This window comes from Schistocerca piceifrons, chromosome 1 (genome assembly GCF_021461385.2).
Source record: "Schistocerca piceifrons isolate TAMUIC-IGC-003096 chromosome 1, iqSchPice1.1, whole genome shotgun sequence".
Taxonomy (NCBI): Eukaryota; Metazoa; Arthropoda; class Insecta; order Orthoptera; family Acrididae; genus Schistocerca; species Schistocerca piceifrons.
In genome coordinates, this window is record NC_060138.1 from 837,512,399 (window position 1) to 837,534,284 (window position 21,886).

The 21,886-nt window shown below is 43.0% G+C and overlaps 1 protein-coding gene across 2 annotated transcripts in view; it reads right to left on the bottom strand.

Annotated features, from left to right (window-relative positions):
- The window catches only part of LOC124794115, a 157,103-nt gene that overhangs the window by 126,575 nt on the left and 8,642 nt on the right, over positions 1-21,886 (bottom strand). Inside the window, exon 2 of one of the 2 annotated variants that reach the window (XM_047258073.1) lies at positions 6,167-6,413. The exons of the other annotated variant lie outside the window; for it this stretch is intronic. Coding sequence (XP_047114029.1) covers positions 6,167-6,413 — 247 coding nt within the window. The remainder of the gene's footprint in view (positions 1-6,166; positions 6,414-21,886) is intronic. 2 annotated transcript variants of the gene reach the window in all.

Genomic DNA, 21,886 nt, shown 5'->3' on the forward strand with positions numbered 1-21,886 from the left:
AGTTACTCAATGGTTTACAGCATACTCGACCTCACTAAAGCTTTGGCTTTCTAGAGAAATAATTTACAGTCTTTATCTTCGGAATTATGTTGCATGAGCAATCCATAGCATGCTGCTATGTGCTTGATCTCGAGAAGTATCGCGTAAATGGTATAATATTCTGGTAAACCATGTGAAAATACATGTGTTCTTGTAATCCCAGAGACTGGAGATGTGTGTAGAGAGCAAGCAAGCAAGCAAATAGGTCGGGGTCAGAAGCACTGACGTCTTTGTGCTGAGGGGAACCAATCCAGCCTTTATGCAACAGTCCTCGCGGTATATGTGCGAGTGTCTGGTGGTCGCTACTGCGTGTCGTATCATGAGGGAGGTATAGATTCAGCACATCGATAGCTGTAAGGGAAATGAAAGATTTTTGTTTTTTACATGGAAAATTATGTGCGCTATAGATACTGAGATTCAGTCCAAAACCATGGTCGTAAAGAGGAGATATATCCGGTATATTGCTCGGTGTCAGACTGCGGCAGCAATCCTAATATTTAATAGTAGTTACACTGATAAATATGTGTCTGGTTCCCAATATTCTTGTGAGTCTGAGGATGGCCGTAGAAAGTGTAGCAGCAAGCAAGCAGGTTGGGGCTTGTTTCTTCAGAGATGGGGCTTGCCCATCCTTTATACATCAGTTCAGAGAGACCGAGAAAGCTTATGGGTTATGACGATTTGGTTCATGGCTCCCCTGGGTGGGTGTATAGTGAACTAATACCCAGTTTGCATTGAGTTGCCTTGCGGACTGTGTGTGTTGTGTTTGTGTTTTCTGTGGAAATGTGAGAAGATTCAATATAATTAAGTGTTTGCACTGGGAGTGTTGATAGCGTTCTCCTGGGATGTGGAATCGTCCACGGACAGATGGCTGCTCTCTCTGGTTGGCACACACTTCTATGGCTGCCGTCATGGGCCATGTTTACGGCGGCAGTTTCCTCCGTCGGTGCTGCACTGTGGCATGGTGAGTACTTGGGATGTATTTAACGATCTGTAGACCAATTTTGCAGGGTTTAATTGTCAATGCAATATGGCGATCTGTACAAAACAGTTATGCAACTGAAAGTCTCGTCTGCAGAAGGAAAAGGCGGACAATGCTCTCACACTGGCAGCATCAGTAATTTTGTGTGTAAATTCAGTAAGAACCAATCAGAATGCTAAATTAATTCACAAGACATCCTTTGTGCCGGGACACAGGAGCCTCTACATAGCGGTTAGAATATGAGTCGCTATGTTGACATTTCGCGGGAATGCGTCAGCCACGCTGGGCTCGTAAGGATGCATGCACGCCTAGATGCAGCTCGCATGTCCCATTAGGATCGCTACGAACAATTCACCCTGTGCTATTCTGGGAAGCATTGGAACAGATTTCTGTAGCACAACCTGTGACGCCTGTATCCACAGTTAGAGGAGTATCGCGCCAGCAATGGTATATACACGTGCACGGCCCGGAGGCATCTCGCATGTGGGACCAGCAATAGCGTGCCACCTGGCATACGCACCTTTCAGTCCTGTAGTGGAGCAGTTTGCTGATACGTTGCAGTGGATGATGCTTCAAAAGCGTTTTTTATGTGCACTGAGTGTTTGTGCAGTGCATTAGTTTTGGCTGTTTAAGCGATGTGAGTGTGTTGGCAGAGCATTCTATATGCATTATTTCGATGATTTACGAGTTGTTTTCGTGTCTGTCGCATTATTTTGTGAACAGGTCTGTAGGCTGTGCAATGCATAATTTCGACATTTGACGATTAGAAAGTTTGTTTGCAGAGCCTTTTACATGCAATATTTTGACAACTTAGGAGATTTTTGCGTCTCTGCACATCAGTGTACTGCATTATTTCGGTTATATGAGACTAGTTTGCAGGTCTGTAGCCCTCAGTGTTATAAATAAAGTAGGTGAAATCTTTCCCTAAATAAATTGTATGCATTATTTTGGCAGTTTATAATTAGTGAGCGTGTCTGCACATCAGTGAACTGCATTATTTCGTTGATTTACAAGTAGTTTGCAGTTCTGTAGGCTGTTCAATGCATTATTTCAACAGTTGACAATTAGCAAGCGTGTTTGCAGAGCATTATACAAGCATTATTTTGACAATTTACGAGTTGTTTCCGTCTCTGTACATCAGTGTGCTGCATTATTTCGGGATTTACAAGTAGTTTGCAGGTGTGTAGGCTGTGAATTGCGACCCCAAGCATGTCAGAGTGTGTGTTTTGTATCAGGTAATAAATAAACTACATGAAATCTGTCTCTAAATAAATTGTTCCAAAATAAATAAAGTACACTCCTTCCTCTCTCCAGCAGCCCAGCACCGGCTGAGTCGTTTTCTCGCCATTTTCCCCCCAGACCGCTATGGGATGAAAGCGCACTCTGGAGGCAGTACTGTGTACTAGATCAGTTGGACTCTGGACCTCATGGTGGACACACTAGATGGAGATACTGCCTCAAATTTTTTAAATAAAGACTGAAACTAAAGACTTAAATCCATCCTATCCATCAGTCCATCACAGGCTGAGTCCTTTTCTTGCCATTTTTCCTCCCCAGACCGCCATCTTGGATTATGTGTAGGAAGGGAGGACAGTGCCCTGTGGTGGCAGTACTGTGTAGTAGGTCAGTTGAACTCCAGACCTCATGGTGAACACATTGGATGGAGCTACTGCCTCAAATTGTTTCAATAAAGACTGCCTGCAAAATAAAGACTTACATCCATCCTATCCAGCAAAGGCTGAGTCCTTTCCCAGCCAATTCCTAAGAAGAGGTGGCGGTTGGATGACTTAGGTTAGTGGAGGAGTCCGAAGTGACCCTTTTTTCCCCACCATTTTCTTAGGTTAGTGGTGGTAGCCATGGTGTGTTGCATTGTCTTGCTGGAATTTGAACTTCACGACATTTTCTAGGGGTGGGGAGGGCAGGGGGGAGTGGAAGGGATTAGGCTAGTGAAGGTAGCCCAATTGACCTATCTTCCCGCCAAAATTTGAACTTCTCACCATGATGTCATTGCGATGTTGCCATATCTATCGCCGCCATCTTGGATTCGCCATTTTGAATAAATTTGGAAGCAATGGAGAGTTTTGTAGGACACACTTTGTTCTACTACTCGAGTACACATAAGGCAGGTTAAGACTGGTCTTTGTTCTAAATTTTTTGTAAACAGTATCCTTATGGTGTTTTAGTTTAAGAGGGGAGGGGGGGAGATTGAGCCGCAATTTCTGTAACTGATGTTATGCATGATTATGCTCTTTGGCTGTTATCCAGCAAGGCTTCACACACACCTCCTAAGAGGGTGTGCACAGTGATTCAGAGCCTTTAACAACCATACTGGGCTCATGGAGAGGAGACTTTGGTGATTAAGAAAACAGGTTCCAGCTGGCATCAGGACTACAGAGTACATTCCGAGCAGACAACCTGAGACAGGACCTCCAGAGCAGTGTGTGTCCGAGTGAATGGTGCCAGAGCAGTGCCTATGTAAGCACGGGGACAGGAGTCGAAGAGCAGGAATCATTAGGTGACGGGGTGCAGATAGAGGAAGGCTGTATATCTGTTATCACGTGGAACAGGCCAACTAAAAGAAACTGAATTTGCTGTGCACGTCTCGGAACACACTAAGTTGCTGTGTGGTACTGAGTTTAATTTATAATCGAGACTGTTTAGTGATATTTTCCAGAACTTCACTCCCTATTGTTTTCAGTTGGTTTCTCACTTGGTGTTTCCTATTGGCGCTGAGAGACTTGAAAAAGCATTGGTTATTTATTTTTTAGTGTTAAATTACTTCCACCCATTAATTTGTTCTTGCTATTGCAGGGTGGAATAAAGTGTTATTTGCCCTACGTTTCAACTGATGATTTATTCGTTTGAGTACTGTGGTGTATGGAGAGAATAGATTTTAGTACTACAGCTGGTCTGAACTTCCTCACTGACTGTGTCTGGTTTTAAGATTTATATGTAACTTGTTCCAGTGGATCCTGTACCTATTGCTTTATTCTGTTCGATTGGACTGCTGACATCAGCACTGTTTCTTACAAATTTCATCCTAGCTCTCTAATGCTGGTCTATGTTTTTCAGGACTTGTAACTTTTCCTTTATTATTCAAGAATTAACAGCCATTTACGTTAGATACAAACACTATTATTTTAATTTATACTTATTTGTGAGGTGTAAATAACTTCTTACTGTTGTGATTGGTTATTTTAAGCACATTTTAGGACCCGAGAAATGCAATGTGTAATCTGCGAAATTTTGAAGATCCACCCACTTTTTTGTGACCTGGGCATTATGCGTTTGTTAAATGTATTATATTTATATGTTTTATAAGTCCTGTAGAACAGCACATCCAGTACTGTTTGCTGGTGCCAGTCCTGCCTACACTCGGTTGATTGTAGAAGGAAGCTAACTGGACACCTGCTGGCATTTATAATTGTACTGTGCACTTTTGGGCAACCATTTATATCTAGTTACTTAATGAGCGCAGTGCTCGTTTATTTTAATAAATCCGTTACTGTGTCAATGATTTTTATTTAACCGTCTAGCCCTACCACTCCCCAAACACCTAGCTCACTGGCCATTTCAGACTGTATGGAACGACATTTTATTAGAACATCACCCTCGCAGGAGTTATTATAATTTTTCTGGCTTCAATGAATAACGGTATTCCCAGATGATAACAGCCTCGTTTGCAGGGCTCTATGAATACATGTGGATTTGACGAACATTCAAGTAGTGTATCATACATCGAACAGACCTCTAAATCACCCAGTCATTATCCCAAGGAAACGTCTGAAAGTTTTTCCCAGGAAAGTGGTAGCTCCATGGGATGTAAACATTTTCGACTGCCTTCAGCTGTACGTGAATCATTGGAAGAAAATTATGGACTGTCTTCCTCGCCGAAGAGAGTCTGTTATCAAGGTTGTCTGTGGTTTGACAAGGCATTAGCGTGGTATCTCTGTGGGGTGAGAAATGTTTTGTCCGGTGTTCTTAGTCTAGGAAAACAGTGATGGCCTACAGAACCAATTAAAGAAGAGAAGAGGATTAGATGTATGACTATATTTCAATTCTTTTATCTTGGCGGTTCGCGCATGCCCGCCCAGATGCGGAAGATTGCTGCGTCGCCAGTTGTACGCACCAAGAGAAGCAGCGCCATAGTATAGTTCGCAAACTTACGTTTAGGGGGAGCGCGCAGTTTATGAAGTAAATCCACCACGGCCGCATTAACCCTTTCGCTGCGCATTCCACGATGTGCGCGATTTTGTCATTGCCTTGCTCGCCTGTGCAGACACATGGTGTTTCGACTGCTTTGACACACTTTATCATTCGATTTCACAAAAACTATATGGCCCAAAAATTTGATTTTTACACATCTTCTTGACTGATACTTTCCCCCATAAATGACTTAATTTTGTTTCGATGTTCAACGCACTTATTGTGCAGCATTAGTGTAGTAAACCATTGCACGACATTTTGAAGAGTTTGCAGAGGTAAAAGTCCATAGCGTATACTTTCCGTATGGTCGATTTTAGTTGCCACTAGAAATTTCAAAAAATTACATTCAAACGAATCAAATTCATGAAGTAAGACACTTCGATATTGTTTTTAAATAAAGAAAATATTAAGCACTGATGAAGGTTTGAAGTCAGAACCTTCCACTTAGCAGCCATATACTTTAACCATTACGCTAACACAGCTCATCATTCATTTTATCTCCTGTAGGGCTTATGATGCAAAATACCGACAAACACTGTTGGCATGATTATGAATTACTCACGTTTCGTCGAAGTACAATAGGAAACAAACAATTACCGCTGTTCTTTATTGCGAAAAAGCCGTTAGTGAGAATGATACAAACTAATTAATTAATAGAATATGAAGCAATTGGTATAAAGAATGCTTTTTCCAAACTTTCTATAAAAGAAAGCCTGCTATCAAGACATTGATTTTGTTCAATTACTTTATTTATGACTGAACGTTTCTAAAACTGAAGACACTCGTCCGTGCTCTGCACTGCACTCGAGCTCTGGCAACGTCGTTCTCTGTTCATTGGCCGACTGTGTTTTGTGACGTCAGATGCGCAGAACGAACCTAAACTCGGCCGCCGTCATAAATGACGCGCACTTTAGTGGCTGGGGCTTTCAGTGACGTACATACCCGTGCACAGGACAGGAGTCGATGCAGTCAGTGGTGAGGCGGCACTGGAGGTCCTTGTTGAGCAGTTGCCAGGCCTGGATGACAGTGAGGCCGCGAATCTCCGCCAGGGCAGCACTACACTTCTCCTCCTGCTCGGCAGGCAGCGGCAGGTCGAGGCCTGCGCCTATCGCTGCCAGCTGTGCGACAGCCGGCAACGCCACCGACGGCGGCTTCAGGGCCTCGCACGTCTCCAGCAGCGCATAAACATCTGCGAAACGTTGTCCAGTCATTTCGATGCTTGTACTCTACCGAGACGTGCTTTTATACACTGCTTCTATCTACACTCTAAGACAAAGAAGAAGGGATTCTGCAAACTGCTAACAAATTGATGTTCATTCAGGTATCGACGGTAAATGCAAAATTGGCGGCCGATGGATGAATGTATTACGCTGCAGCGCAGTTTTCCTGCCACACTGAGAAGGATAGTAAACAGGGGTCATGTCGATACCAGGACATAAATTCTTTGCGAACGTCATCCCATGTACTTAGTTGGACAGTAACTGTGCCTCGCAGACAGGCGTGTGAACAATATACATAGATGTCAGCATCTGAGACAGGACGTACAGTTGGGTTACAGAAGCCAGTGGGAATAATTGGTGAATCACTCGACATTTGAGCAGCAGCGGCGCCACTATTCGGCGCTGTTGGAATGAATGTGTGAACCGTGGCCGAACACAGCATCAAGAAGGAAGTGGTCCACCTGGAGAGACGCTGGAACTCGAGGACCGAGCAGTCGTCAGAGAGGCACTCACAGCAGTATGCTCATCATTATCTTCGAACCGACGTGTAGCTGTTGCTTCAGTGACCACAAGAACCATTAATAAGCAGCCCATAAAAAGTCGACTGAGCTCACTATGCCCCTTGCACCGACTACCATTGACATCTGTACTCCAACGAACTGATTTACACTGGTGTCAGCCACATTCAGACTGGAATATCTTGACTGGAGGTGGAACTGTCTTCAGTGATGAGTCCAAATTCGACCTGAGCCTCCATGACCAGCGAAGGTGTGTGTAGTGGATAGTGGTGGGATACCGACGTGACTGCCGCCCGCCATACAGCCCGAGAGCCAGGAGTGATGGTTTCAGGTGCCATTTCATTCCATAGCAGGACCTCTCAGGTTGTCACCAGCGGCACTCTTATAACACAGCAGAACGTCGACGATATTCCACACCGTGTTTTGTTGGCATTTATGGCAGGCTTCGTGCTTGTCAAACGCTGCCGTGGCCAACAAGCTCGCCAGATCTCTTCCAAACTGAGAAAGTTTCGATCATTATGGGCAGACCCTCCAAGCTGCCCGGGATTTTGCCGATCTAACGGCCCAATTGGACAGAATTTTCTACGATATCCGTCAAGAGAACATCCAACAACTCTATCAATCAATGGCAAGGCGAATGACTGCTTGCATGAGGGTGAGAGTTGGAACAATGTACATGGTCAGGATGGTATCAGGAGCTCAGATGGGTATAATAAGAAGTGTTATAGTTCAGAGAAAAATGGGTTGTATTCCCAATAACTACCACTAAGGGGTACAATATTCACGGAAACGCTGTGGCTGTGGAGTGAACCACCCATTGTTCGGGAAGAGCATTTCGCCCTCAATAGGACGGACTGGTGGACACGTCCAGAGAGTAATAAAGCTGGCAGACAAGTGGGAGACTCGCTGTTGCGACCACTACCTCGCCGTCCCTCTTGCGTACCTCACGTGACGGCACCCAGCCCTCCCATTGGCGGATTTGTGGCAGAAAGTTGGCGTTTCTCACTCAGCAATACCGAGGTGACGTAAAAAATGGGAGCCGATCACAAGTACTGCGGAGTAGTTTATATAACTGCTCACGGCACTGACTGAGGCTAATTTAAAATGATAGAAGTAAAATATAATAAAAATTTGTACCATTAATACCCATTACCATGTACAAGTTATTGACTTGCTCAGTTTACGAAGCTCTTTCTCCTGAATAAATCTTTTTTTTTAATCATTTCTTTGTCTGCACATGCACGTCACATCTACCGATTTCTGTCACATTTGGATAATTCCTTCGTGGCACGCAGCTTTTTTTCCTTGTCTTTTTTTTTTTTTTTTTTTTTTTTTTTCATTAGAGTGTACATCAGCACTACTGCCACTGGAACTACAGCATTATGAAAGCGGAAATCTAGAAATGTCAACATGACACGAAGTTTCTACGTCGTTAGTACTTCAGCTGACCGTCAGCATGGCGAAAATTTTTGTTGGTTCCCTTGATGCGGAAGCAGAGAGAGTTGCGCCGACATTGGAGTTCTCAGAGACGACACCGTACACTGGAGTGCCACCACGTCGTCTTTTCAGACAAGTCCCAGCTCTGCCTACAGTTTTGCGACAGACGTATGCAAGTGTGGAGTGGAGGTTGCCGCGCTTTATTCGTCATTGTTATGCGTGCCTAGCACTTCGCGTCATTGTATAGGGTGCCATTTGGCACGCAGAACATAGTCGGCAACTTTGACAGCAGCAGATCTACATCTACATCTACATGGTTACTCTGCAATTCACACTTGTGCCTGGCAGAGGGTTCATCGAACCATTTTCATACTACTTCTCTACCATTCCACTCTCGAATGGCGCGTGGGAAAAAGGAACACCTAAATCTTTCCGTTCGAGCTCCGATTTCTCTTATTTTATTATGATGATCATTTCTCCCTACGTAGGCGGGTGTCAACAAAATATTTACGCATTCGGAAGAGAAAGAATTTCGTAAATAGATCTCGCCGCAAAGAAAACCGCCTTTGTTTCAGTGACTGACACCCGAACTCACGTATCATATCAGTGACACTCTCACCCCTATTGCGCGATAACAAGAAACGAGCTGCCCTTCTCTGCACTTTTTCGATGTCCTCCGTCAATCCTACCTGGTAAGGATCCCATACCGCACAGCAATATTGCAGCAGAGGACGGACAAGTGTAATGTAGGCTGTCTCTTTAGTACATTAATTGTTAAGACCAGTGGCTGTGCACTGACTTCGGGATATCCGTGATGTTACCTGTCAACAAAATAGTGTAGGACTACATGTTACTCGTGCTGTCCCTACATATTGCGATACAGAGGGTTCGAGTGTTGCTCTGACCATGGCTGTCAGCAGAAACTTGTCTAACGGAAGGCAAAATTCTAAAATGGTCTTTTTTTGGACAACTACTTGGATGAGTTTGAAAACATGTCGGGCCTGAAGCACTAATTTTGACAGACGTATACAAAACTAATTATATTTCAAACAACCGATAATTATTATTCGCTTACAAATTTTAAGGTAGACTATTTTCTTACCTAACAGCGTGGTGACAGCATAGGTGGGGGTAGTGGGACCACTCATTGGAAAATTCCTGTAGTAGTGGGTGTTAGAGCTGCACCTTTTTTAGATTGAGGTCAGATAATAGGTATTCCTGCTTAAGGGAAGTCTCTCCAACAGAGGAACCACTTTCGACAAAGCTTAGGTATCCGAGTAGTGAGGGAATTAGTATATTTCATGAAAATATACAGGGTATTAGAGATAAAGTTAGTGAACTGCCTATAGATGTTGACTCTGAAATTATTGGTATATCTGAACACTTCTTAAATAAGGAGCTAATTCAGAGGCTTCCTCTACCAGGATACAGGTTGGCTGGCAGCTTTTCTAGGAGCTCTTTGCGGCGTGGGGGAGTAGCTATGTATGTGAGAAACAGCATCCCATTTGAGTCAATTGATGTTTCAAAGTACAGCACTGAAAAGGTGTTTGAATGTTGGGCAGGTGTGGTAAAATTTAGTGGAGCTAAACTTCTAACTGTTGATATTTATAGATCCCCAGACTCCGATTTCACACATTTTTGCTAAAGTTAGAGGAGGTTCTTGGTTCACTTTATAGGAAATACAAAACGTTAGTTATATGTGGTGACTTCAATATTAATTGTATAAGTGATTGTGCAAGGAAAAGGATGCTGGTAGACCTCATTAATTCATATAATCTTATGCAAACCGTATTCTTTCCAACGAGAGTGCAAGGGAACAGAAGAACAACCATAGACAACATTTTTGTTCATTCCTCGTTACTAGAAGGGCATTCTGTTACCAAAAAGGTGAATGGCCTTTCAGATCATGATGCACAAATTTTAATTCTAAAAGATTTTGGTGCTGCAACACATGTTAAATATAGTTACCAACTTTTTAGGAAAGCTGATCCAGTTGCTGTAGAGACCTTTGTAAACCTTATCAAGGAACAAGAGTGGCAAGATGATTGTAGTGCTGATACAGTAGACGATAAATATAACGCTTTCATCAAGACTTTTCCCGTGCTCTTTGAAAGTTGCTTTCCGTCAGAACGTTCAAAACAGGGCACTAGCACAAACAGGCAGCCTGGGTGGCTGACTAGAGGGATAAGAATATCTTGTAGAACACAGTGGTGATTATATCCAAACGTTAGAAACAATCAAAATCTAAATGCAGCAGCCCATTACAAAGAGTGTTGTAAGGTGCTTAAAAATGTTATTAGGAAGGCAAAAAGTATGTGGTATGCAGATAGAATAGCTAAGTCTCAGGATAAAATTAAAACCATATGGTCTGTCGTAAAGAAAGTGGCTGGTCTGCAGAGACAGGTCGAGGATATAGAATCAGTGCGTAGTGGGAATGTCCGTGTTACTGATAGGTCGCGTACATGTACAGTATTTAATAATCACTTTCTGAATATAACAGGTGAACTAAATAGAAACCTAGTCCTTACACGTAATCATATAGCGCTCTTAGAAAAATGTGTTCCGAGACTGTTACCTGAAATGCTCCTCCATGATACTGACAAGAGGAAGATTGAGTTAATAATTAAATCACTAAAGACCATGAACTCTCATGGATATGACGGGGTATCCAGCAGAATGCTGTTCTATGTATGTTAGCCAGGTACTTAGCCATATCTGTAACTTTTACTTTAGGAGTGGTCGGTTTCCTGACTGATTAAAGTACTCGGTAGTGAAGCCACTTTATAAAAAGGGAGACAGGGATAATGTTGACAATTTTAGATCTATTTCAATGCCATCGGTGTTTGCTAAAGTTATCGAGAAGGTTGTATATACAAGGTTATTGGAGCATTTAAATTCACATAATGTGCTGTCAAATGTATATTTTGGTTTTAGAAATGGTTCAACAACTGAAAATGCTTTATTCTCTTTTCTCTGTGAGGTTATGGACGGATTAAATAAAAGGTTGCGAACGCTAGGTGTTTTCTTTGATTTAACGAAGGCTTTTGACTGTGTTGACCACAAAATATTACTGCAGAAGTTGGACCATTATGGAGTAAGGGGAGTAGCTTACAATTGGTTCGCCTCTTACTTTAAGAACAGAAAGCAGAAGGTAATTCTCCGCAATATTGAGAGTGGTAGTGATGTTCAGTCCCAATGGGGCACTGTTAAGTGGGCCGTTCCTCAAGGGTCGGTGCTGTGGCCACTGCTGTTCCTTATTTATATAAATGATATGCCTTCTAAGTATTACAGGTGATTCAAAAATATTTCTATTTGCTGATGACACCAGCTTGGTAGTGAAGGATCTTGTGTGTAACATTGAACAGTATCAAATAATGTAGTTCATGAAATAAGATCATGGCTTGTGGAAAATAATTTTATGCTAAATCACAGTAAGACTCAGTTTTTACAGTTTCTAACTCACAGTTCAACAACAACCGATATTTTGATCAGACAGAATGGGCATATTATAAGTGAGACGGAACAGTTCAAGTTCCTGGGCGTTCGGATAGATAGTAAGCTGTTGTGGAAAGCCTATGATCAGGATCTTGTTCAGAAGCTAAATGCTGCTTTATTTACCATTAGAACAGTATCTGAAATAAGTGACAGTTCAACACGAAAAGTAGTCTACTTCGCATATTTTAATACGCTTATGTCGTATGGTATTATTTTTTGGGGTAATTCTTCTGATTCAAAAAGGGTATTTTTGGCTCAAAAACAGGCTGTTCGAGCTATATGTGGTGTAAGTTCGAGAACCTCTTGTCGACCCCTATTCAATAGTCTGGGAATTCTGACATTGCCCTCACAGTATAAATTTTCTTTAATATCGTTTGTTGCTAGCAATATTAGGTTATTCCCAAGAATTAGCAGCTTTTACTGAGTTAATACTAGGCAGAAATCAAATCTGCATGTGGAATGCGCTTCCTTGACTCTTGCACAGAAAGGAGTGCAGTATCCTGCTGCATCCATTTTCAATAAGCTACCACAAGAACTCAAAAATCTTAGCAGTAGCCCAAACACTTTTAAGTCCAAACTGAAGAGTTTCCTCATGGCTCACTCCTTCTATTCTGTCGAGGAGCTCCTGGAAGTGATAAAAAATTAAGCAAATTCCAGTGTTACATTGTTGATTTTCTTTATTTAAACTTATGACTTGTCGCCTGAATATGTTTCTTATATTTCATTATATCTGTTTCTAATATCATGTTATAACTTCATCTATTGACTCGTTCCATGACCATGGAGACTTCCCCTTAATTTGGTCCCATGGAACAATAAATAAATGCATATTTCACCAATGTATGCAGTCTTTTGATATTATTGGTATGAATGTAGATCTTACCTTTTTTGTTCAGTGATTATACAATAACATGATTATGACCACAGTAACCAATGTGTTATAAAATGTGGGTAGAAAATATTCATAAAGTAGTACACTGTCCAGTCACATTAATGTGACCACCTGCCAAAAGCCAGAACAACCAACTATTGTAGTGCAAACCGCTGTGAGCCATGCAGGAAGAGTGTTAAGATGAGTTATAAAATGCGGGTAGAAAATATTCACAAAGTATTACACTGTCCAGTCACATTAATGTGACCACCTGTCAAAAGCCAGAACAACCAACTATTGCAGTGTAGACCGCTGCGAGCCATGCAGGAAGAGTGTTAAAATGAGTTATGAAATGCGGGTAGAAAATATTCACAAAGTATTACACTGTCCAGTCACATTAATGTGACCACCTGTCAAAAGCCAGAACAACCAACTATTGCAGTGCAGACCGCTGCGAGCCATGCAGGAAGAGTGTTAAAATGAGTTATGAAATACGTGTAGAAAATATTCACAAAGTATTACACTGTCTAGTCACATTAATGTGACCACCTGTCAAAAGCCAGAACAACCAACTATTGCAGTGTAGACCGCTGCGAGCCATGCAGGAAGAGTGTTCAAATGAGTTATAAAATGCAGGTAGAAAATATTCACAAAGTATTACACTGTCCAGTCACATTAATGTGACCACCTGTCAAAAGCCAGAACAACCAACTATTGCAGTGTAGACCGCTGTGAGCCATGCAGGAAGAGTGTTAAAATGAGTTATGAAATGCGGGTAGAAAATATTCACAAAGTATTACACTGTCCAGTCACATTAATGTGACCACCTGTCAAAAGCCAGAACAACCAACTATTGCAGTGCAGACCACTGCGAGCCATGCAGGAAGAGTGTTTAAATTAGTTGTAAAATGCGGGTAGAAAATATTCACAAAGTATTACACTGTCCAGTCACATTAATTTGACCATCTGTCAAAAGCCAGAACAGCCAACCATTGCAGTGCAGACCGCTGCGAGCCATGCAGGAAGAGTGTTTAAATGAGTTATGAAATGCGGGTAGAAAATAGTCACAAAGTATTACACTGTCTAGTCACATTAACGTGACCACCCGTCAAAAGCCAGAACAACCAACTATTGCAGTGCAGACCACTGCGAGCCATGCGGGAAGAGTGTTATTAAAGTTCTGGAAGCTACACCGACTCCAGCGCTACGGCCAGCTGCTTTAGGCTCCTCGGTTGGGGATCCACGGCGCAAACAGCTCGCTCACGGTGGTCCCACAGATCCTCTGTTAGTTTTAAATCCGGGCCAGGGTAGTGCGGTAAACTTATCCTGGTGCCCTTCGAACCACGCACGTAGACTGTGAACTGTGTGACACGTTGCATTGTCCTGCTGGTAGATGCAGATGTGCCGAGGAAAAACAAACTGCATGTAGGGGTGGTGATGGTTTACAAGGATAGATGCATATTTGTACGTTTGCAAGGATCGATTGTGCTTTACAAAATGGTGAGATCACCCAGGGAATGGCACGAAAATACACTACTGCCAATTAAAATTGCTACACCAAGAAGAAATGCAGATGATAAACGGGTGTTCATTGGACAAATATATTATACTAGAACTGACACGTGATTAAGTTTTCACGCATTTTGGGTGCATAGATCCTGAGAAATCAGTGCCCAGAACAACCACCTGTGGCCGTAATAACGGCCTTGATATGCCTGGCCATTGAGTCAAACAGAGCTTGGATGGCGTGTACAGGTACAGCTGCCCATGCAGCTTCAACACGATACCACAGTTCATCAAGAGTAGTGACTGGTGTGACTGGTGTATTGTGATGTGCCAGTTGCTCGGCCACCATTGACCAGACGTTTTCAATTTGTGAGAGATCTGGAGAATGTGCTGGCCAGGGCAGCAGTCAAACATTTTCTGTATCCAGAAAGGCCCGTACAGGAACTGCAACACGCGGTCGTCCATTTTCCTGCTGAAATGTAGGGTTTCGCAGGGATCGAATGAAGGGTAGAGCCACGGGTCGTAACACATCTGAAATGTAACGTCCACTGTTCAAAGTGCCGTCAATGCGAACAAGAGGTGACCGAGACGTGTAACCAATGGCACCCCATACCATCAGGCCGGGTGATACGTCAGTATGGCGATGACGAATACACGCGTCTAATGTGCGTTTACCGCGATGTCGCCAAACACGGACGCGACCATCATGATGCTGTAAACAGAACCTGGATTCATCCGAAAAAATGACGTTTTGCCATTCGTGCACCCAGGTTCGTTGTTGAGTACACCATCGCAGGCTCTCTTGTCTGTGATGCAGCGTCAAGGGTAACCGCAGCCATGATCTCAGACTGATAGTCCATGCTTCTGCAAACATCGTCGAACTGTTTGTGGAGATGATTGTTGTCTTGCAAACGTCCCCATCTGTTGACTCAGGGATAGAGACGTGGCTGCACGATCCGTTACAGCCATTCGGATAAGATGCCTGTCATGTCGACTGCTAGTGATGCGAGGCCGTTGGGATCCAGCACGGCATTCCGTATTACCCTCCTCAACCCACCGATTCCATATTCTGCTAACAGTCAAAACCGTAATCGCGTTAGGCTACAATCCGACCTCTATCAAAGTCGGTAACGTGATGGTACGCATTTCTCATCCTTACACGAGGCATCACAACATCGTTTCAGCAGGCAACGCCGGTCAACTGCTGTTTGTGTGTGAGAAATCTGTTGGAAACTTTCCTCATGTCAGCACGTTGCAGGAGTCGCCACCTTAGTGTGAATGCTCTGAAAAGCTAATCATTTGCATATCACAGCATCTTCTTCCCGTCGATTAAATTTCGTGTCTGTAGCACGTCATCTTCGTGGTGTAGCGATTTTAATGGCCAGTAGTGTATTCCCCAAACCATAACGCTCCCTCCTCCAACCTGGAACCTTCCGACGGTTGTTACAGGGTGTTTACTTTCAGATGTCTCACGCCTTACACAACGACGACCGACTATCTGATGGAGCATAAAATGTGATCCATATAAAAAGACCATCTGTTGGCACCCAGTGGACTTACAACTGAGGTACTGGCGAGCCTTCGTCGACGATGGACAGCAGTCAGCAAGGGTGCGCGAACCAGGCGCCTGCTGCCGTGGCCTCATAGGAACAGCCTTCCCTGAACGGTCGTTCAGGACACGCTGTTGGTAGCCCCTCGTTCATCTAGGCGGTCAGTTGCTCTACAGTTGTAAGTCTATTCGTCTGTACGCATCTCTGCAGGCGCCTTTCATCCCTGTCATCTAGGGCCCGTGCTGCACCGAAGCTACCTCGGCGCCGGTTTTGAATAGGGGCATTTTGCGGTGCACGGTATAATTTAAGCACGGCGACACGAGAACAGTTTACAAACTAGGCCGTTTAGGAAATGCTTCTACCTTTCGCCCGAAAGCCAATGATCCTGTCCTTTTGGATGTCAGGTAAATCGCTTCGTTTCCGCATTACGACTACGACCAACACCCACTCAAAGGAAGGCCTCGGCGCTGTTCGTGACGTCACGTCAGCTAGGCACGGCGAATGCCAGGTCTGTTGTAGGCATACTCATAGTGGTAGTGTCCCCCTCTCTGACACAGGAAAATGTGAAACTATTGGTGCTAGTTGACCAACACACGTTGTTCTGAGAGATTTCTGCAATCAATTAATTGTGCAATTTATTACACTTCTTAACAAATAGTGTACTCCTGAACTTAAATTTCCACCTGCTTTAAGGATTGACATACAAAACCAACTTCATGGTCCAGCAGCAACAGAATTCGTGCTTCTTTGCCTTATGTGTAAATCTGAGGAAGTTACGTTTGTACTGGGTTGCTTTTACAAGAATCTGTAAACATATTGGTGCTCTTCTTTAGGTATCTTGGTTGACTATAGGATGAGGAGCACTGACTGTTAATGAAATATCTTGCGATTGTACACCTTGGGGGAGGGGGTGGGGGACAGAAGAAGAGGCAAAAGAGAGATACTTGTTTTATCAAATAAAATTTTTGTTATCTTATAAAGTTTCTCCTTTCAGTTGCAAGAGGGGAATATTTACCTTTTCTAATGTGCATGTTTAAAAAAGTTTAAGCACAGCAGTATTTTCGATGTACGAAGCAATTTTGTTTCTTGTTTAGAATTCCTTTCGTTGAAAACGACTGCAATCTAATGACTGGCAACAGCTGGATATTTACACATGAAAATTAGTTCACATTTCCAGTGACGATGTCAAACGAAAATGAATAAATAAATAAAAGAAACGAATTCATTGTAACGGAGATGCGGTAAGTTTCGATAACAAAATGGATCAAGTAAATATAGTTACTTGAATGTAAAATTTCCGAAGCTTGCAATGGGGCAAAGCATCTTCTTATATTGATCTACGTTTCTTTCGACAGGATTCAGTAATACACAACTATGAACTTCATTTGTAGCTTTACGGTAGCAAGAAAATCTTTCATCTAAATAAAACTGCAGAATCAAAAACAATACCAAACAGTTTGTCCAAAAATAAGAGATTTATAGTGATAAGCAGGCCCTGGCGTTTCTGCCTGCAACAGACTTGGCGTTCGCCGTGCCTAGCTGGCGTGACGTCACCAACAAGCGCAGTGGCCTTCCTTTGTGTCGATGTTGCTACGACGGCATTGTTTTCCGCGTCCCTCGGACACTGCTACTGCTGCCATCTGCCGTCTGAGTGATTATTACACGTTCACGTGTAACATAGGCGATGATCACATTAATGTGACTGGACCGTGAATCTCCGTATAGTGCTCTGGAAAAACGACTTCTCAGATTGGCCGCGCGGAGTAGCCGCGTGGTCTGGGGCTCCTTGCCACGGTACACGCGGATCAACCCCCCCCCCCCCCCCGTTGGTGGTTCGAGTCCTCCCTCGGCGTGGGTGAGTGTGTTGTCCGTAGCGAAAGTTAGATCAAGTAGCGTGTACGTCTAGGGACTGATGACCGCAGCAGTTTGCTAATGCTCTCCACTTCTGAGATTACTCTGTGCGTGTAGTAACTGGTGCTGTTGTCTTCCCGGTACCTAAAGCCGTCGGTACACGGACCATGCTGTCGAACGTTAACGTTGAGCGTGCCAAGTCCAACGTGTTGCTGAACGCTCAGGAACGATGCGACTTGTGCGTACGGTACGTGGGCCCCAACGTGGTATACGCGATCGCAACGCACTCCAGCGGCAGTTGAGGGATGTTTCTAGTTCGTAAATCACACTATTTACTCAACGGGCGTGCGTAAAATTCCCACGTTAGCTCTATTAAAACGCACATTTCCTCCATCGTCCACCAAAATAAGGACACAGACTTATAACAGTTCCATTACAAACAGCGAGGTACAAGTTGGAATACTTCTCTGCATACGATAAACATTATTTCATCATTCCCATATTTTAGTAAAACCCCAGGGTAAGGCTTACTTAATCACTGTCCCTACCCAGTAGCAGAATCCTTGCAACATGTGAATTACGAAGCGCAAAAGAAAAAGGAGCAAAATAACTTTATACAAGTAGCGCAAGCTGTCCTGTAGATTAAGCCAATCGAACAAAGTCACCCGTCAAAAAAAGGTGAACTTACATTTACATAACATCAAATATTATAACGTATACTTGTTGTTGTTGTGATCTTCAGTCCTGAGACTGGTTTGATGCAGCTCTCCATGCTAATCTATCCTGTGCAAGCTCCTTCATCTCCCAGTACCTACTGCAACCTACATCCTTCTGAATCTGCTTAGTGTATTCATCTCTTGGTCTCCCTCTATGATTTTTACCCTCCACGCTGCCCTCCAATGCTAAAATGGTGATCCCTTGATGCCTCAGAACATGTCCTACCAACCGATCCCTTCTTCTAGTCAAGTTGGGCCACAAACTTCTCTTCTCCCCAATCCTATTCAGTACCTCCTCATTAGTTACGTGATCTTCCCACCTAATCTTCAACATTCTCCTGTAGCACCACATTTCTAAAGCTTCTATTCTCTTCTTGTCCAAACTATTTATTGTCCATGTTTCACTTCCATACATGGCTACGCTCCATACAAATACTTTCAGAAACGACTTCCTGACACTTAAATCTATACTCGATGTTAACAAATTTCTCTTCTTCAGAAACGCTTTCCTTGCCATTGCCAGTCTACATTTTATATCCTCTCTACTTCGACCATCATCAGTTATTTTGCTCCCCAAATAGCAAAAATCCTTTACTACTTTAAGTGTCTCATTTCCTAATCTAATTCCCTCAGCATCACCCAACTTAATTCGACTACATTCCATTATCCTCGTTTTACTTTTGTTGATGTTCCTCTTATATCCTCCTTTCAAGACACTGTCCATTCCGTTTAACTGCTCTTCCAAGTCCTTTGCTGTCTCTGACAGAATTACAATGTCATCGGCGAACCTCAAAGTTTTTATTTCTTCTCTCTGGATTTTAATACCTACGCCAAATTTTTCTTTTGTTTCCTTTACTGCTTGCTCTATATACAGATTGAATAACATCGGGGAGAGGCTACAACCCTGTCTCACTCCCTTCCCAACCACTGCTTCCCTTTCATGCCCCTCGACTCTTATAACTGCCATCTGGTTTCTGTACAAATCGTAAATAGCCTCTCGCTCCCTGTATTTTACCCGTGCCACCTTTAGAATTTGAAAGAGAGTATTCCAGTCAACATTGTCAAAAGCTTTCTCTAAGTCTTCAAATGCTAGAAACGAAGGTTTGCCTATCCTTAATCTTTCTTCTAAGATAAATCGTAAGGTCAGTATTGCCTCACGTGTTCCAACATTTCTACGGAATCCAAACTGATCTTACCCGAGATCGGCTTCTCCCAGTTTTCCATTCGTCTGTAAATAATTCTCGTTAGTATTTTGCAGCTGTGGCTTATTAAACTGATAGTTCGGTAATTTTCACATCTGTCAATACCTGCTTTCTTTGGGATTGGAATTATTATATTCTTCTTGAAGTCTGAGGGTATTTCGCCTGCCTCGTACATCTTGCTCACCAGATGGTAGTGTTTTGTCAGGACTGGCTCTCCCAACGCCGTCAGTAGTTCTAATGGAATGTTGTCTACTCCCGGGGCCTTGTTTCGACTCAGGTCTTTCAGTGCTCTGTCAAACTCTTCACGCAGTATCTTATCTCCCATTTCATCTTCATCTACATCCTCTTCCATTTCCATAATATTGTCATCAAGTTCATCGCCCTTGTATAGACCCTCTATATACTCCTTCCACCTTTCTGCTTTCCCCTCTTTGCTTAGAACTGGGTTTCCATCTGAGCTCTTGATATTCATACAAGTGGCTCTCTTTTCTCCAAAGGTCTCTTTAATTTTCCTGTAGGCAGTATCTATCTTACCCCTAATGAGATAAGCCTCTACATCCTTACATTTGTCCTCTAGCCATGCCTGCTTAGCCATTTTGCACTTCCTGTCGATCTCATTTTTTGAGACGTTTGTATTCCTTTTTGCCTGCTTCATTTACTGCATTTTTATATTTTCTCCTTTCATCAATAAAATTCAATATTTCTTCTGTTACCCAAGGATTTCTACAAGCTCTCGTCTTTTTACCTACTTGATCCTCTGCTGCCTTCACTACTTCATCCCTCAGAGCTACCCATTCGTCTTCTACTGTATTTCTTTCCCCCATTCCTGTCAATTGTTCCCTTATGCTCTCCCTGAAACTCTGTACAACCTCTGGTTCTTTCAGTTTATCCAGGTCCCATCTCCTTAAATTCCCACCTTTTTGCAATTTCTTCAGTTTTAATCTACAGTTCATAAGCAATAGATTGTGGTCAGAGTCCACATCTGTCCCTGGAAATGTCCTACAATTTAAAACCTGGTTCCTGAATCTCTGTCTTACCATTATATAATCTATCTGATACCTTTTAGTATCTTCAGGATTCTTCCATGTATACAACCTTCTTTTATGATTCTTGAACCAAGTGTTAGCTATGATTAAGTTATGCTCTGTGCAAAATTCTACTAGACGGCTTCCTCTTTCATTTCTTAGCCCCAATCCATATTCACTTACTATGTATCCTTCTCTCCCTTTTCCTGCTCTCGAATTCCAGTCACCCATGACTATCAAATTTTCGTCTCCCTTCACTACCTTCAATTTCTTCGTCATCTGCAGAGCTAGTTGGCATATAAACTTGTACTGCTGTAGTAGGCATGGGCTTCGTGTCTATCTTTGCCACTATAACACGTTCACCGTGCTGTTTGTAGTAGCTTACCCGCACTCCTATTTTTCTATTCATTATTAAACCTACTCCTGCATTACCCCTATTTGATTTTGTATTTATAACCCTGTATCCACCTGACCAGAAGTCTTGTTCCTCCTGCCCCCGAACTTCACTAATTCCCACTATATCTAACTTTAACCTATCCATTTCCCTTTTTAAATTTTCTAACCTACCTGCCCGATTAAGGGATCTGACATTCCATGCTCCGATCCGTAGAACGCCAGTTTTCTTTCTCCTGATAACGACGTCCTCCTGAGTAGTCCCCGCCCGGAGATCCGAATGGGGGACTATTTTACCTCCGGAATATTTTACCCAAGAGGACGCCATCATCATTTAACCATACAGTAAAGCTGCATGCCCTCGGAAAAAATTATGGCTGTAGTTTCCCCTTGCTTTCAGCCGTTCGCAGTACCACAACAGCAAGGCCGTTTTGGTTAGTGTTACAAGGCCAGATCAGTCAATCATCCAGGCTGTTGCCCCTGCAACTACTGAAAAGGCTGCTGCCCCTCTTCAGGAATCACACGTTTGTCTGGCCTCTCAACAGATACCCCTCCGTTGTGGTTGCACCTACGGTACGGCTATCTGTATCGTTGAGGCACGCAAGCCTCCCCACCAACGGCAAGGTCCATGGTTCATGGGGGGAGGTGCTAAGCGTATACTTATATTAAACTAATAATAAAGTATCAGAACCTAATAAACGCGAATGTTAGGATAAAAAATTTTTGAAGTGTTACGACGCGAACCACCGCCCCAACAAAAAGATCTTAAACAGAGACTCTAACCATTACGATAAACCCCTAACGTCCTTGGTGAACAAAATCACATTGTGTTATCGCTTGCTGAAACCGTTAATCGTAGATAATTATGTTACTAATTG